The sequence below is a fragment of the Ostrinia furnacalis genome, unplaced genomic scaffold (genome assembly GCF_004193835.3).
Source record: "Ostrinia furnacalis isolate ACB-3 unplaced genomic scaffold, ASM419383v2 OfSCF0753, whole genome shotgun sequence".
Lineage (NCBI taxonomy): Eukaryota > Metazoa > Arthropoda > Insecta > Lepidoptera > Crambidae > Ostrinia > Ostrinia furnacalis.
In genome coordinates, this window is record NW_021130992.1 from 19,256 (window position 1) to 36,987 (window position 17,732).

General features: G+C 40.4%; 1 protein-coding gene across 1 annotated transcript in view; it reads left to right on the forward strand.

The window, feature by feature from the left end:
* LOC114349944 (uncharacterized) overlaps positions 1–17,732 on the forward strand; it is a gene marked incomplete at its 5' end in the record, with an annotated part of 149,014 nt that overhangs the window by 19,158 nt on the left and 112,124 nt on the right. Inside the window, 3 exons of the mRNA XM_028300543.1 lie at positions 5,488–5,598; positions 8,551–8,715; positions 9,080–9,317. Of these exons, the coding sequence (XP_028156344.1) occupies positions 5,488–5,598; positions 8,551–8,715; positions 9,080–9,317 (514 nt within the window). The remainder of the gene's footprint in view (positions 1–5,487; positions 5,599–8,550; positions 8,716–9,079; positions 9,318–17,732) is intronic.

Consider the following 17,732-nt stretch of genomic DNA (forward strand, 5'->3'; position numbering starts at 1 on the left):
TCGAGTAAATGTTCGATAATTGCAGCTGTCATCGGCCACAGAGCGGTTTGACAGCAGGTTTGATGTTTAACACGCTTTTAGAGACGCAGCCCTAGAGACTCATGTGAGTGTCTTGGAAATATTTGTATCAATACTTCCAATAGAGTTTCAATTTAATATGTAAAGCACATAGAATTCTACACAATTTACACTTTATATTAGTTAACTAAATAGATAGTGCTTATTACACTTCGTATAAGATTAATGTAGGTAAGGTTCCGTACACAACGGGCGCACGGTGGATCGAGCCCATACAAGGTGTTGGACATGGTGCTTTAAATGCAACTACTTAAAACAAGATTGATTTGCATATAAGTTGAAAGATGAGACTTCATTCTATCAAATATAATTAATATCAAGTCATGATCTACTATCATAGCTATGTGGTGCGACCGTAAAGTGAACAAAGTCAAAATCATGGATTTTCTGACTTCTGTTTGTATTGTCAATATATCCAATTTCGTTCACTGGTTTTATGTTAGTACTTAATAATGTATTAGTTTATACCTTTATCTTAATCTGTGTGTTAAAATGAGTGCCTAAAAAACTTCTAGCTTGGCTATTTTGACGTAATTTTAAAAGGTATTTTTTTAAATGAAAACTGCGTGTTTTAGTTGACATCTTGGGCGATCTTTAACAAACCATGAATGAGAGATGATAGATGACAATGTGGGCGATATTATTACTCAGTTTTTGGACCCTTGTTCATCCATATTTTCGAGAAAATCACAAAAAACTAAATAAAAGCGCCTCATTTTTCCGCATAGCAAAATTAACTTAGGTAAAATTCGTTACACTAAAATAATGTCAGGTAAACCAAAGATGTTTATTTTGGTTTATGAGTTTGTCTGTCTGTCTGTCTGTCTGTCTGTCTGTCTGTATGTTCCTTATAGAAACAAAAACTACTCTACGGATTTTAACGAAACTTGGCACAATTATTCTTCATACTCCTGGGCAGGTTATAGGATACTTAGGAATTCCCACGGGAATGGGAATTAGCGGGAAAATCGTTTTGTATGAAAAATCTGAACCGCTTAAGTTAGACGCTTGAAATTCGGCATGCAGGTACCTTAATAAACTTAAAGCTTAGTTACAACAGGATATTGCAAAATTCCCACGGGAACGGGAGTTAGCGGGAAAAAACATTTGTATGAAAAATCTAAACCGCTTAAGTTAGACACTTGAAATTTGGCATGCAGGTACCTTAGTAAACTTGAAGCTTAGTTACAACAGGATATTGCAAAATTCCCACGGGAACGGGAGTTAGCGGAAAAAAACATTTGTATGAAAAAAATCTAAACCGCGTAAGATAGATGAAGGAGGTACAACGGGATTCACGCGTACGAAGTCGCGGGCGGCCGCTAGTTGAACAATAAATACAAGTTTTTCATCACTATATTTTAAGAATTTTTTTCACTTATATTAATTGCCATCTAATAAGTAAAACCTATCACATTAGAAAGATAAACTTATCAACCTTACACTGTACAAATTTGAAGTTACTACGTTGACGCAATCTCATTTTATTTTAAAAACACTGAGTAAGGAAGCGATGTCCAACGCTTTGTATAGGCTCGATCCAGTGTGGGGCGGTGCGGATACAACTCCCTCGTGGTACAGGAGTAATTAGTATAGGCTCACCTTTATCGGCGAGCCCGCCTCTATAGCAACGTATTGAAACCCAAAGTTGCTTGATAATGTTGCAGCACGTGTGTTCGCGTCCTGGCATCCCTATTTAGGATAGTTGGAAACTATAAACAGCCGAATAATTAATTTCTGCAGATAGCAATAAATTGCTAAACACAATGTTGTGCTCAGCAAACCGAAGTGTTCGCTTATGTACTCAGTAATATTTGTCTCGATGAACTGGGGAAGTAAGAAATTATTAATTAAGAAATTTAATCAAAGAAAATATAGAAATTGTTCGATATCTCGGAAATACAATTAGGTTTAATTATGATACAACTTTTTTCATGGCTTTAATGTCGTAGACATTTTTGCCAAGAACTCGGAAGTGTTATCGAGTGCCGTATAAGGCTGAGGAATGCCCGGCGATTGGGGCGATGTCTATGCGAGCGTCGGCTTCGCGTCTATTTCTGAATCTATGAAAATACTCCGTGTCCCATCATTTGTTTGTACGCGGCGCGCGAATAGGCGCACGCGCCGATCTCCCCCCAATCTTATTTGAAGCTTACCACGTAGGAAATAGACTCTGTTTCGGCCCAGTCGTTGGTCCTTCCCAATTTATAGAGTAGGAATGAAATAGTACTTTCGTGAATGTAGTGCGTTAGTTTCCCTGCCGGCATTTCCGTGAGTGTTTGTTGCTTCAGCGGAGTCGTCTTCGATCTGTGTACGCGATCGGTGCGAATAAACTTTATTTATAGTGTTTACATCGGCCGGTATTAATATTATTCAGAAGCTGTCCAAGGTGGATTTCATTTTCGTATGTGATATGAATAAATGTTTCGCTTTGAAGTGTTATTAACGCGAGTTGTGTCGGAAATTCGTCATTTTAAAAAAGTTAGTCGTGTGTGTCATAATAAACTATGTATATAAAATCATCACGTAATTTTACCCCTAAACAAAAACTGCTTTGACTCCTATTATTTTGAGATTCATAGCATTTTGAAATGTGTGATTTGCGTTTGGTTTGTTTTATCACATTTTAGACAGTGCATTTATCTCTTAAGTACAGTAAACAACACTTCAGAAAATATATTATATTATACTGCTAATAATGGCCTCTTATAGTGTTAAGTTTGATGTGCTGTCGGCCGTACAATCATGAATATGCCCGTGAGCCCACCCCGGCGCGCGGCGTCCCGGCGACAGGCAGGATTTATGCCGTCTGCGGCGGGCCTGCTGCCGATGACGGCCGTGGCAAATTGTGCACTCTTACCTACTAATTAACTTGTGCTTGCCATGTCAAAAGGTTAATCGGTACCAATTTTATCTGAATCTCCATAAAAACCTTGTAATTTATTATTTTATTCTCAAAGGAATTTCCATTTTTGTTCAAAAGATAAGTAGTTAAGCCTCTTCTCATTGTGTTATTTAAATACTTGCTCTAATTATTTCCTAAAGTGAATTAGAACTGTGCTTTGGCGCACCAACGGCGATGCAAGGTGAACCGTGGCGGGAGCCGTCGATTGATGGCCGCCTCATAAACTGTTTAGCTCGCGCTAGCTGCCGGCTGCCTCCCAACCACGCGGCTCTAATCCCACAAACAACACTCAATGCGGAGTACTTACGCGCTAGTTCACTGCATATTAGTGCACATTGAGGTGCATGGAACACAGCAAAACTAGCTAAATAACGTCCAAACCTCAGGTAGCTATTCTCAGTTGTGAAGCAGAACAGCTATTTTTGGCAGACGCAACGTAGATACCATGATAAAATATCATAACTAACATTCTGCGAGATGGTAAGTGTCAATTATCAACTCTGGCCTATTACTACGCCAATAGTTTTGGTCCCTACCGTTAAGCTTAGCGCTTTTTATGAAATAAAAATAACTTAAGTGACCTAAGGTTAAGGTGTGGTGCGCCGGAGTGCGGCAGTTGTGACGCCGCGGTTTACGGCCCGCACATAAAGCCGTCCGTGGGACGCGACACGTTACTATTATAGACGGAATTAAACTTTCCTATCGTGTTCGTCTCGGCGTTATGTTACTGTAATGGCGAATGCAACATTAATGTCATGTCACTTTACTGCCTAATAAAAGTCGTCTTTGAAGTCTTATTACTCGCACGATTACTGGCGCGCTAGCCGTAGGCGATTTGCTTGGTATTGCTGGTATAAATCTAGGTACCTACTGTCATTTAATTTAATCTAATAATAATAAATAATATTCCTCAATCAACACACTGTCAAAATATAATTATTGATTTATAGATGAAAATGTACATCAATTATTTCCGGCGTGGCTTGTCACAATCGCACGATAGGCGTTTATTGCACAAACCAATAAGGATTTATTAACGACAGCGTGTCACGTCACGTGACGCGTCGAACGCCTCGCCGCGCGCGTGATTGACGTGATAACTGTGATGTCACATCGTTGCGCGTTAATTGTCATTGGTAAATTCATAATTGGCTCGTATGACTTATACGTGCCTTTGGAACAACATTAATCAGTTACGTCTGGCTAACTTGAACGGGGACTAAGTATTCGCAATAGTACGTGCCAAGCATCACGTTGTAAACAACAGCTTCAAGATCAAAATTGCTGTTATTGTTACGTCAGAAATGTCATTAAACTCCATTAATCTACTGAGAACTAAAAATTGTGCGATAAAAAAGCATAATTGACTGTTGGCATCCGTTCCCAATCCAATTACCTACTCGTGACAGACGCGACTCGCGAGTCGCGAGGTTCGATCGAGTCGTCACGTCACCGCAAGTAGCGTGCGCGACACGTAGTGGAGTGTGGTCGCATCAGCCGCAGCGATTACGTCGAGTGACGCACTGTCACCCGCGTGACGTCACCGATGTCGCAGTACCTAATAGCGGCCGCGCTGGATTTTTTATGAAATTCAGTTTGCTATCTTTTGTTAAATCACGGGAATGCTAAAAAGTTTTTGGGTTAACGTACAAAATACATGTGGGAATTCCTATTCTTATTTGAATGACAATCCATGAATTATAAATTATATTTCTCGTCAATTATCAAAATAATATTACAGTTTACACGTCTTTTACTATAACAAACGACTAGATCGTTGTCCGTCTTTCGTCTTACAACAGTCATCGAAATTTTAAACTACTATCACTCTCAACCTCAATCCTCATTCATCCCTTCTGTTTCTTATATTCCATAGACCAATCGTTCCTCATCATTCAGCTGTTAAAATCAAGAAATTAATATTTCATCCGTCATCTTACCGTTCCGTTAACACACAACCCATATTAATCCTGCATATCAACCGGTTAGGCATGTGTAGGTATCTATGCGTCGTTCAAAATTGCATTTTTTTTTTATCCACAACGAGGAATCTCTTGGCATGTATCTCACCTGAGCGAGCTTCACTCAGAATCCTCAACCACGGAGGAACTGGCTATCTCACCAATAACTGCCGGCACACAACAATGCTGTTAACATTATTGTTATGGCGACAGACTTAGGTAAGATGGTGGTAGCTAGCCAGGCGGACTTTGAACGAGCCCTACCACCAAGCAAACCTAATGATGGTATCATGACCGTTACGACTCTGTCGAAGCGCGCCAAAGCGGTGTTGCGCCGATTCGCCGCTAGGTGGCGCACTTGCGTTTCACTTTAGTGTCCGTACTCATGACCGTCTGCGACAAACATATTATTTGAAACATTATCTACAGGGTGTTAGGTAAATGGGTATATGAGCCGACACTAGCCCATGTTAACATGGTCATATAAATGGTATGGTGAGGTTAGAAATTTGATGGATGCTAATGTTATTTTGTGTTGGGCAGGCTCGCGACGAGGAGGTGTCGACGCGTCTGCGCGACATGGAGGTGCTGCGCGGCGCCAAGCACCCGCCGAGCGGCGAGCACTTCGCGCAGTTGCACGCGCAGCTCGAGAAGGTAAGCCGCTTGCTCCAACTCTAACGAGCCCAGGCTGGGATTTTGTTCGCGATATAACTAGTCCGTCAGTAAGGCCGTATACAGAAAGAAAGCTGGAAACTTATAAGCGCTTACCGGCGCTTGACAGCGCTGGTAACCCGCGCAGGAAAATATATCAACGCGCGCCGATAAGCACTGAACGGCGCCGACAAGTTTAAAACGCGCTGGTCAGCGCTGGACGCTGCCATATAAAATGCCATTCAACTTGCTTCCTTTGTGAACGAACGGACCAGCGCTGACAAGCGCTTATAAGTTTCCAGATTTCTTTCTGTATACGGCCTAACTTTTAAATATAAGCAAGCTTCTGGAGCGGAGACCACGTACCGGAAAACGCAGTATGGTACTTCCACCCACAAGGTGAACCGACGACATCGTAAAGGTAGCAGGAAGGCGCTGGATAAAGGCCGCTTCCAACCAGGGGATGTGGAAATCATTGGGGGAGGTCTATGTTCAGCAGTGGACGTCCTGTGGCTGAAATGATGATGATTATGATAAACAAAGGCAGAGATGTAAAAAATACATACTATAAAAAAACAACAGCTACCAATGATGATACAATATTTGATTATTATGGCCCCATTACGAAAACCTGATTGATTAATTACTCTTTAGGAATTCTTTCATCATTCAGCTCTTGCTTTTATTACAAGTATAAAACAGAATGCATTAAAACTCTTCGCTTCACAGAATTAGCAAAAACGTTTCCATATTGTACGCCGCCCTTTATTCTTGGCGTACGCAAAGGGTCGCCGAGGCTAACCGAAACAATATACCGACTTTTTTCGTTTTTCGTATTCTATGACAATGGTCCTTGGGAACTCGCGAGGTTTCCATTCCGCTGGAATTTGTGGCCGGGAAATAACGCCGACGAAGCACCCGCATGCAGATTTTACGACGCGCGAAAAACAGCTACGGCGAGCATTTGCAACCGACACGAGCGCCAACGAACGCTCGCGCTGTGTTTTACGAGTTAAATCTGTGTTTTTATTCGGTGATGCACATAATTTTGTTTGGTTGTACACCACGTTTATAGCTAACTAGCGGCCGCCCGCGACTTCGTACGCGTGAATCCCGTTTTTCCCGCTAATTCCCGTTCCCGTGGGAATTTCGGGAATTCCTTTCTTAGTGCACCTCTACGGTACCTAAGCTACGTCCCTTCCAAATTTCAAGTGCCTACGTTTAGCCGTTTAGGCTGTGCGTTGATCTGTCAGTCAGTCAGTCAGTTTCTCCTTTTATATATTTAGATTTAGATAAAAAGTAACAAAGGTATACATTGATATAAAAACAACTGGCTTATCTACCCACTACCGACCCCGAGCAGTCACATTGAGAGTCATAAGATACATAATACTAGAAACAGTTTGAATACGAGAGACACTAAATGCAAAAGAATTATTATGGAACTTGCAAACATTTTATTTCACCAGCAACATAGTATTTGTTAAAAGTCCATGTCACCAAAGGCAGTATTAACTATAGCTCTAATGAGTATCTAGTTTGTAGTTAGAGCCAGCTTTCACTTCATGCTCGTAGGTAGGACTAGGAATAGTTCTCACAAGCGCCGCGAAGCCGCAGGAATGCGAGCTTGGAATAGTTGCGCGCGGTTCATCTACGTCACGCAATAGATGTATACAGTAGGCGCGGTTTATTTTATGTGTGGTGATCGAAATACACTCGCGAGCAAAAATATGGAATCGCTGTATTTATTTATTCTCGAGCGATCGTAAGAACTAAATGACTAATAGAAGATAAATAAAAATGATACCATTTTAAAGGTAATATTACATACTTTTAATTGATACCATAGATACATACATAGGCATTTAGTTCTTAAAATGGCTCGGAACAATACGCAAGGATTCCATACTTTTGCTGGTAAGTATATCTATTGATCTTTGCTCAAAACGAAAATCCTACTATTGAAATTGCGTCAAAAAAGGCTTTTTATTGACATACCTACTTGTAGTATAGACCGTAGCCAACATAAACTTCTTTGTTATGTTACTTAGCATACCTACATGGCTGTAAGTATTTATATGTGTACTACGACGATGACATTGAGAATAAGATGTAAGATCTTCGGCACATCAATGTAAACACTGGCAATTTATTCCATCGTAATAGGGGCGACTTTGAAACAAAATTGTACTGTCTGAAGTGGTGTTGATTGTACAAAATGGTAATTCTGCCCCTCTTTACTGCACTAGCTGTAAAGGTGTACTGCTAACGCTGCTGACGCCGACAGGCCGTCTGAAAAGTTAACACAATAGGTACACTCCGCCGGCTCGAGTGGTCAAGTTTGTTTGTCTCGTCTCCGCAGGGAAATGTGCGCTAGGGAGGCTGAATCGATCCTACAGGCTCGCGTCTTGATGGTTATTGCATTGCGATACCTTTGAGTGTGCAATTCCATTTGCCCGAAATAAAAAATAATAATATGCGCCAGACAAGAAACCAATTTCATCGGTCTAAAAGATACAAATTTGTTACGAAAATACATATTGACACAAATAGTATTGAATACTGTTATATTGACAATTTAAAAAAAAAGTTATTTATAAAAAATATCACGCATGTGTTGAAACATATCTAAAATACGTATCTCTTTACCAAAATACCTTTCCAAAAGTATAAAGTGAAGTGGTGAGTTTAATAGAGAGCACGTAACCGCGGCAGACCAGAGCCGGAGACCGCGCGCTGTGGCCTGCGGGCGCACGCCTGCCTAACGCGGCGTTTATCTGGCTCGAAGGACCAGACCCAAATAATGCTCTTAAAAGTTTTGTTTCGTTCATATCTACTTGCATTCTGTTCCTGTTTTGTGCTTGTGTTACCATCAATTTGATGGGAATAACCAGCAATATTCTGCTGTTATAACAATAACATAAAAGTGACGTGTGTGTGATGTCATTGTCACAGGCACGTGACGAGCTGTCAGCGCACGCGGCGCTGGTGGGCGGCAAGCTGAGCGCGCTGGCCAAGTACACGGCGCGCCTGCACGACGCCGCCGCCTGGGCGCGGGACACGCGCGCGCGTCTGCAGGCCACGCCGCCGCCCGAACTTGATGCCCTCGCTGAGATCGTGGTAAGTGGCCAGGCAGGGACAGAAGTGACGGCCGATGAGGCAGCAAGCACGGTTCTGGAGTATAGGCCACGAACTCGAAAGCGCAGCACTAGGCGCAAAGATGACCTCATAAAGACAGCAGGAAGGCGCTGGATGCAAGCCGTTGCCAACCGGTTAATCTGGAAATCATTGGAGGAGATCTATCTTCAGCAGTGGACGTCTTGTGGCTGGAATGATGATAAGCCTCAGATGAAATCATTTGGCCGACCATTGCTTGCTTTGGAATGTTACTAATGAAGGACGATTATTTTCCATTTGTATTGTGTTGATGACACTTGTGCCGTTTTAGCACTTCTGAGACTTAGAATTTTGATGTTGTGCGCAGGCGTCAGTCCGCGCACGCGAGTCGGAGGTTCGCGAAGTAATCGAGAACTACAACAACATGGAGCGCGAGTGCGCGGGCGCGCGCCAGTCGGTCGCGCCAGAACTGCGCGACGCGCTGCACGCTCTCACGCGCGACTGGGAGCCGCTACGTGCCGCCGCTACGCCCGCCGTCACCGCCGCCACCGCCGTCACCGCCGCTCCCGACGCGCGCCGCGCCTCCGCCGAGAGCCAGGCCAGCGGTGAGTCTCGCGGGAGGGGGGTCACTTGAGGGAACGAACCAATTAAGGGACATGTATGATCCTAACAAGATTTCAGTGTCTGTGTTATGAACTGCGCCTTATCCAGCCGGGCTAGGAAGCGCACTTTGATAAAATCTTATCGATGATTTTAGACGACAAATAGGATTATCACGTAAAATCGCGTAATAAACGCTTATCGCGGCGCGTGATAAACGCTTATTCTAGGTCTTCAGGGCTGTGCCTATCTGACACAAGGGTAAATAAAATCTATTCTGATAAGAATTCCTTCACTTATGTCCCCATTAAACGATTACTACCCTAAAACCCTTATTCTTTTGTAACATCATCCAGGGTTGTGCCAATCGAGATAGGTCTCTCATCTTTACTGTAGAACAGCTATATTTTTGTTTGTAACGTGCGTTCTTCGCGCTGACGTCACGCGTGGCATAGTTCGTACCTACGACGTGCAATCGAAGTACTGTGACGTAACCCACTTTTTATTTTTTTTTTTTTTTTTTTATTTTTTTATTTTATTTATTTAATAACAATCTTAGCTCTAACATTACAGGTTACCCCAATGCGATAGAGTAGATTAATTAGTACATATTTAACAATTAAGATTGCCGCTATGGCTATAACATAAAATAAATAATGTAACCTTTGTGAATTCAGTCAAAGAACAGCTGAATATGTCAACGGTTCTAGCTACTACATTAAGTGTACGCAACGTTCTGGTAATTGGCGCCTCTTTTAGCATATTGGTTCTTGCATTCGGAATTGCGAATAGAGGAGGCCGCCGGCGCCGCCATACGTACGTACTTAAAGCGATCGGGCTGGTGGAACTATGTTTTCTCCACTAAAGCTTGTCGCGACACTCATAACGAAGTTACGCGCCCCAATTGAATAATCTCACGCTGTTTTTTCCTGGAAAAGAGCTTAAAGCGAAATAAATGTTGTGGTTCATTTCTTAATTGGTTCGTTCATTTCAAGCGACACTGGTATTAGTAATGGTGATGGGATAATTTGTGGTGTTTGTATGGGACTACTAATTATTTAGACTGTACTTACTAATAAATGAAATCACTTCATGTCTTGATCTTAACAAAACGTTGATTGGTAATAAAATACAAAATCATGTAATATGTAAAATCACGCTTTGTCATTTGTACTTAAAATAAAGCTTTGTAACATTCATAAAAAAATATGTGATGATCAGTAAAATTCCAATGCTCAAATAACATGTCTTCAAATCAAATAAATATGAATAAATAGCAATGTATGATGAAATAGGCTTCAAATGTCTTTATTACTTTAACATGTTCCTTGCTAAGGCGTGATTTTACACTTCTGAACTAATAAGCACTGCTTGTGATGATTTGTAGATTAGTAAGCTAACAAAATCAAGTTGATTGTATAGTAAATAATCATTAAATAAATTAACATGATGATCGAGATGATTTTGTAGATAGATACTAACAAATTAATGCTCTTGTACTGTTTGTTCGTAGCTAACCAATTTGTATATTTTGTGTAATTTGTGGCAATAAATCTGTGTGGGTGGGATGTGGTGTTTTCTTGTGCTCCTGGTTCTCTTATCTAGGAAATAACGTTTTCATCATGGAGTGTTCTCATTTCGCAAATGGGTAAGTAAAAGTATGATTAATCACCTATTTTTGACCCTATCACTACTTGGGTCAGCTAGACCAGTACTGTAAAGAAGCAAGAAATTCAGTCACCACTGTCAAACTCTTTGATGCGTGCAAAAATAAAACAAAATTTTTACAAGCTAAAAATTCTCTCACTGAATCTGCTATCAGATAAGCTTAACACCATAATAGGTATAATATTACCGTGTCAGCCGACGTACGCAAGTATGCAATACAGCTCTATTTAAATCTGAACAGTGGGCCAAGTTCTTATAATTTTGAGTAACTACGTCGACTTCGGCTCAATTGAGCTCTATTATTTCAGTTTTGAAACTGAAATACAATGAAAAAGCTACTTAAAATCACGGCAACGGTACAGCGGAACAACATTGAAAAGTCCGAGGGCAAATTCGCCGTTTTTGTTGTAGTGGGGGGAAGGGGGGCGGGAGTTGTACCTAATCGCGGCACATTAACGGAATGCGCGCGCCACGTGACAAGTTTTTTCATTAGTATGCTTCCCTGACTCGACTTAAAAGTTTTTCATGGAATATTAATTAAGCGTGGCCCTCCGCTCCCTCTCCGCATATACTTATTGAATAATATTACATCTACTCCAATAAAGGTTTTAGGTTCCGCAAAAAAGTTTACCTACAATAGGTAATTAAATATGTCGGGAGAACTCTGCCCAAAAGAAAGTATTGCTGAAACTACGAGTGCATTAAAACGTGTATAGTCTTGCGCATATTTATGCTCTCAATCGCATTGGGTCCACCAGCTTTGTTTCCACAAACACCGCGCGGCCACAAATCACTCGCTGCACTCCGGTTTTATTTCCGCGCATCTGCAGTGCAGCACGGAGCAGCGATCTGTATCCATTCTCTTTAATAAACTTAGAAAAGCCTTTTCATCGTTAACTAAACCCTACAAAAGACCCCGTTCACGGTTGACCGATGTGCTGACTCACTCATTCATTTACAGCTCCGTGTTGTACATTGTTTGAATCACGAACTTTGCAAACCCTTTCAATCCGAGTCTTAGATTCTTTTCCCAGTTGTAAAAAAAAACAAATTTTTATTCTGGTTTGTTTCTCTCCGGAAAAGAATGTTTGAATATTTTAAAAAACTGTCTTGTTCTATCTATAATATTTTTTACATTAGATATCCAAGTCATGGTGACCGACTCCGCTACAAAACGACACTAAAATGCTCTTTATTTATCACAATACATCTTCTTCATAACCCTTTCTTGAGAAATGATGGATTCACTTCCTTATTCAGTAGATCCCCATTCTTACTCTTTTAAATTCTAATATTATACTTGCTCAAAAAAATGGTTTTCAGGTTTAGGCGTGATAAGATTATAAAAATACATTCCAGACATAAATAGCCCTTTAGTCGTAATGTTGTTGTCAATTTATCTCGCAGAATTTTACCCCTGAAAATAAATTTAGATTGGGCTGACTTAGCAAACGGTTTTTTTAGAAATTTCTAGTTTTGTTGGTTGTTAAGCTGCTGCCGAAATTGGACTAGCTAACTCCGTCTATTTCGCTATTTCTTAGTTAGTTGTAGTCGACTAACCCAGCATAGCATACAATTCGTAGTTTAGACGGCAGCTGTGCCTCAATCTTCAAAGGTGTGCATCAAATATCACCCTCTGAACACGTGCGGGAGACAATGACGCCCCTCGTACAGTCTGCCTTGTTACAAAATATTCCTCTTCATAGTAGACCTTAGTTCAGTGACATAAGGGAGCGGTAAAGACTTTCATACGAGGAGGGCTGTACCGCAATACACTACACGGCGGCCTTCATTCGCACTAGTAGCAGATTGCGTGCCGCAAGACGTATGGGAGTAGTCGTCGCGTTCCTTTGTTGTTTCGGCCAATATTTTTGCATCAGTTAACGGTTATTTCCTCTATTATGAGGACAGCCAAAATGAGTGGCACTAAAGAGCCGGAACCAGAGAGATTGACATGATAACGTTGATGTTGTTACAAAGAATTAGGTATAGGTATTAGGTATAGCACATTTGTTTGTTTTTCTTACTTACTTGTGATTAGCTATTACACAACTACAAAGTCTATTTCCATGATCGTTTTCGTAGTAGTTACCTAGTCAATTCGTATCCGAAATAGCATCTACAAACACGTAGCAAATAAGGCACGTGCTACGAGCTACGAGCTGGCTCCCGATGCCTCGTAGAATAGGCAGGCAGAAACGTGTGCTCGTAGCAGTGTAGTCCCGTAGTACTGTAGTTGAAGTTACGGCGCGCGAAGACAGTGAATTTATTTTTGTACTAGCGATTTCAAACGACCCTAACCGTTCAGAATTGTAAACAACCAATTTTATTCGAGATCATGAATATTAAATTATTTATCTAATCTCTTAAATGCTTTAAGTGGCTCCTCAGTTCTCAAGAAAGTTTGCCGCCTATGAACACGTTTTTTATCAATTATAAACCTAACATTTCACGAGTACAATAATAGAACCGTCTACGTTCCACGATAATTAGTTGTGAACACGCCTTTAATGAGTTAGCCAGTGCGATGCGGGCCGCCTTAGCAGCTAGTGGGATACTGCTTTGTGAAGCGGCTGCGGGCTACACACGTCCTCGGACTGTGAAATTTATTTACTTACTGAGGACTTACGGTTTTACCCAAAATTTCCCTCTGTATTGTATATGTCAACGTGAAATTGTAAACTCTCTCAGTTTATAATATAACGCGTTAGATTGTAAACTAACAGTGGGTTAGGTTAGGTTAGATTGTAATTTAACTACGTCAGATTGTAATCTGACGGAATTCACAATTTTACGGTGACATATACATTATACCTAATTTTATTAAACAATGAAAAACATAATAATGCTTCTTGCTAGACCTTTGAAATTGAACCTATCGACAAATACGTCCATATTGTGCTCTTTGTCGATGGATTGTTACCGTACACGTGCCTAATTACGTGACCGATGTTGGGAACAATAAAGTTTTATGGGAAATTTATGATGTTGATTATTCACTCAGCGCCAGTGACGCAAGACGTTGTTTGTGGATTCAGGGAACATAATGGAAACTCTTATTCACTTCTTGCATGGTCAGTGTGTTAATAATAAAAGGGAATGTGTAACATTATGATTTTGAAGTTTTATTAAATTACTAAATTATTCCTAAAATCAACTATAATTTTTATTAACAAATCTGTGTTATTTATGGCAAATGTAGTTTGTTAAAGCTCGTAAAGAATGTAGCTTTCAAAGAACGTAAACTCTAATTATTTGTTAGTCTGGAAACCTGCAAATTCCCGCATTAATCCGAAGGACAAAGGTGGACCGGCCCGCGCTGCGCCAACATCGCACCTTTTATTAAAACTTCTGTGCGCGTTCCAAGTTTTGTGCATAAAAATCTTTCCGAATGTAGTTCTCATTCATCCCGCGAGCCTGAAAGAGACACGACCTACTTATCAAAAAGCGGGCGGCGAAAAAATTGCCAAGCGCGAGTCGTGGCGACGCGTTAGAAATCTTTGGTGAAATACCTTATCATGGATAACAAGGGGACTTGCAATTGGATGGAGGGTGAACAAAATATTGTATTGATTGCTCTTTTCTTTGCCTCCTGCTTTGGATGCTTATGGTCCAATCAGCTTGTTGCTGCTTTGATTAGATTTAATGTAACGTTCTAAACGTGTCAATTTACCAAACGCACCAAAATTTTTCTTTTAATGGCTGTAGAGTTGTAGAGGATAGGAATGATAGGATTGTGCGATGTTTTCTAAAGATTCCGTTTACGCTGCTTTCCACGGTCTCCTAAAAATGGAATAACAAACAATAGTTCGTCGTGGCATTGTGTCGCTGCGATCGTCAAAGGCTGTTTCTGGGGCGCCGCCTAATGAGCCGGTTGCTGCTCTAATGATGGCAGAACAGCAGACACACTTTTAGACCGCATTGTGGCGACATATTTCTTAGAGGAGGCCGCCTTTCAAACCACCAATATCTGTGCCAGAGACAACCCTTTTGAATGCACTTCCAAATATTGGTGCTGGTGGAATTCGGACTTTAAAATTACAGTGTTGTGGAAAGATTTATATTTCCTAAATTAACACGTAATCATTATTTATTACGTAAACTTCGAGTAAAAGGGATAAGGAATAATTCGATATTGCCATTTGTATAACTTAAGAAAATGAAACATAAAAATACTTGTAGATCAGAAAGCTCTCACGATACGTTATTTCGCTAGAAGCTTCGAGAAAAAATAATATTTTAGTAGACTCCATCCCAGAGAATGGTAGTAGTTGTAAAATTATAGCCGGCCGCGGCCAATCCCGCAAATGCTACTTTAAATATGTACCTACCTACCTGTAAGGGTACTATTCGTTCAAGTATAAAAATATTGCTTACTTTATCTAATGGAATAAAGCTTCTTTGGTCTTGAATTTCTAAAAATGTTTTAGGTTTTTTCTAATAAGTCATTTATTGGAATCTGTGGAATCTTGGAAATATGGTCTTGTCAGGTCTCCCATTTCCTCTGCCTACATAAAGTAGACTTTTAGTATTAGGTCTTTTTATGTAATTTTCACATGCTATAATGAGTGAGAAGTGGATAGAGTTCTACCGGGCGTTTGTAGAAATGTGTCAAGGAGAGAGCATTGCCCACTGGATATAATGTAGTATTGAGCAGAGCCCACCGTAATTCTCTCCCGGTCCTCGGGCTCTGGTCCGGGACACGTCACGTCAGAGCTTCAATAGTTTGAACCGGACACAAAGGATTCCAAATAGCACGCTACGTGCGGCGTGCTCACTGAATTTAGATGATGTTTTTCCAGAAGCGATTATTTCATTTGGTTCAAAGAGTTCTAATCAGCCTAAACTGTGTATTTCCTTGGGGCGTTTCAACATCAAAACAAAAAAAAATTGTAAGAAAGTATCTCTCAGTTCCTTCTATTGTTGGAATTCTTTAGAGTTAAAACACGAAAAATACTATTCCAAAATAATAACATGCTCACCGTGTTACGCAATATGTTTTTCTGGCTCATCCACGTTCTAACAAAGTTTCGTCCTAAAAATAACCGATCTCAGAGATAACATCAAATCAAATACAACCGAAGTTCCAGGAAAATGGAATCAATTTGCCGCACTCACACCTACGCCTCCGCTACTTTGACGATGTGTCGCACAAAGCCTCCCGTGCGCCTGTCGCCGGCACGCGTGCCCTCCTCAACACAGCAGACATCTAAACAGTAGGCTGGATATTACTGAAATACGAAACAAGTGGATAAAAATGACGAGTGCTGCAGGCTAAACTAAATTGCGAACTTATGCCTATTACATAGTGAATTCTAAAATTTATGTACTTAAATGGTTTATGACAGGAGGCTTAATAGCAGAGATGAGACGTATTTACTAGAACAGATCCACACACTAGGTATTTTACAGTACTAGGCGGCACCTATTCCATTTTAAAAAATACTTGATCCACCTAGTATTTTATAAATTACACGATTTCCGACCCTACACTGAAAGTAATAGAGGTTATTATTGCGTAATCCGTAGTCGTGTATTACGCGCACCTAGTATTTCTCGCTAAGCTTATGTGCGAACGTAGAGATTCACTCCGTCTCTGTCTGACCAAACAAATTTGAGCGCGACGAAGCAAACGCACACAAACGTAGTCAAACCATATTCATGTAAATAAGAAAAAAGTATGTAAATATTTTTATGAAATTGATATCTTTTAAATACGCCAACTTTTAAGTTGACAGTCCAAAGCCTGTTGAAGTATGAAGGGAGGAATTATTATTCAATTTCAAATTGCATTATTCATACTACGGTTGTATCTTTTCAAAGAAAATTGTATTTTAAAGTCATATTACTTGGATTAGTCCACACTAGTCGCGTCAAGTATGCTAAATTACTACGTACTAGGTGGAACAGGTATTTGGATCGAGTATTAATAAATACTTGGAATAGGTGCACCTAGTATCAAATTTACCTAGTATAACCCATCTCTACTTAATAGGAGGTGAAAGAGGAAGGAAGGTTTATGAAGTGTCTAATAATATCTCCTTTATAAAGCCATGCCATGGCATGGCTTGGTTTATAAACTGTTCATAAACAATGTTTCATCATCTCTGTAAACAGTTTATAAACAGTCCGTAAAGATAGGTGATGAAACATTGTTTATTATACATGTTGCCATGCTCCCCGCTATGAGTGGAGAGCAAGTGTGGATGGCCAAGTTTCAGAAACCTGTGTTTATGGTAAACTTGTTTCACACTATTCATAAACAGTTTATCAACAAATGTTGCCTAATGAATACGTGGATTTAAGGTTAACCTATGTATAACACTATGTTGTTGGGCTAGAGTCGGAGTATTTTAAACAATGGACATAGGTAACCCAAGAATATTCCAGTTTCTTCATTTCTTGTGCGGGTATTCTGTATGCTTGTATACTGTGGCGACCGGCGCGTGTTACTATTACGACGCAGATATGACCGCGGGCAGCCCATAACACTTGGTGTACTCCATACCTTGCGGACACAATATCACGTGTGTAAAGTGACTCCTGTAAAGGGTTTGACCCTTGTAAACATGTTTACGACTCGGTTTCTGATATTGAAAAAATATAAATAGGGTTTCGACATCGTAAATGTTCGGTAGATATGTTTTCTTGCCAGAATGTGCTACATTATACTTTTGTAATCGACATGTTTTTATATTGCTACAAAAATAATCTTCATTTAGTGAATTCTATATGCTCTAATGATACTTAAT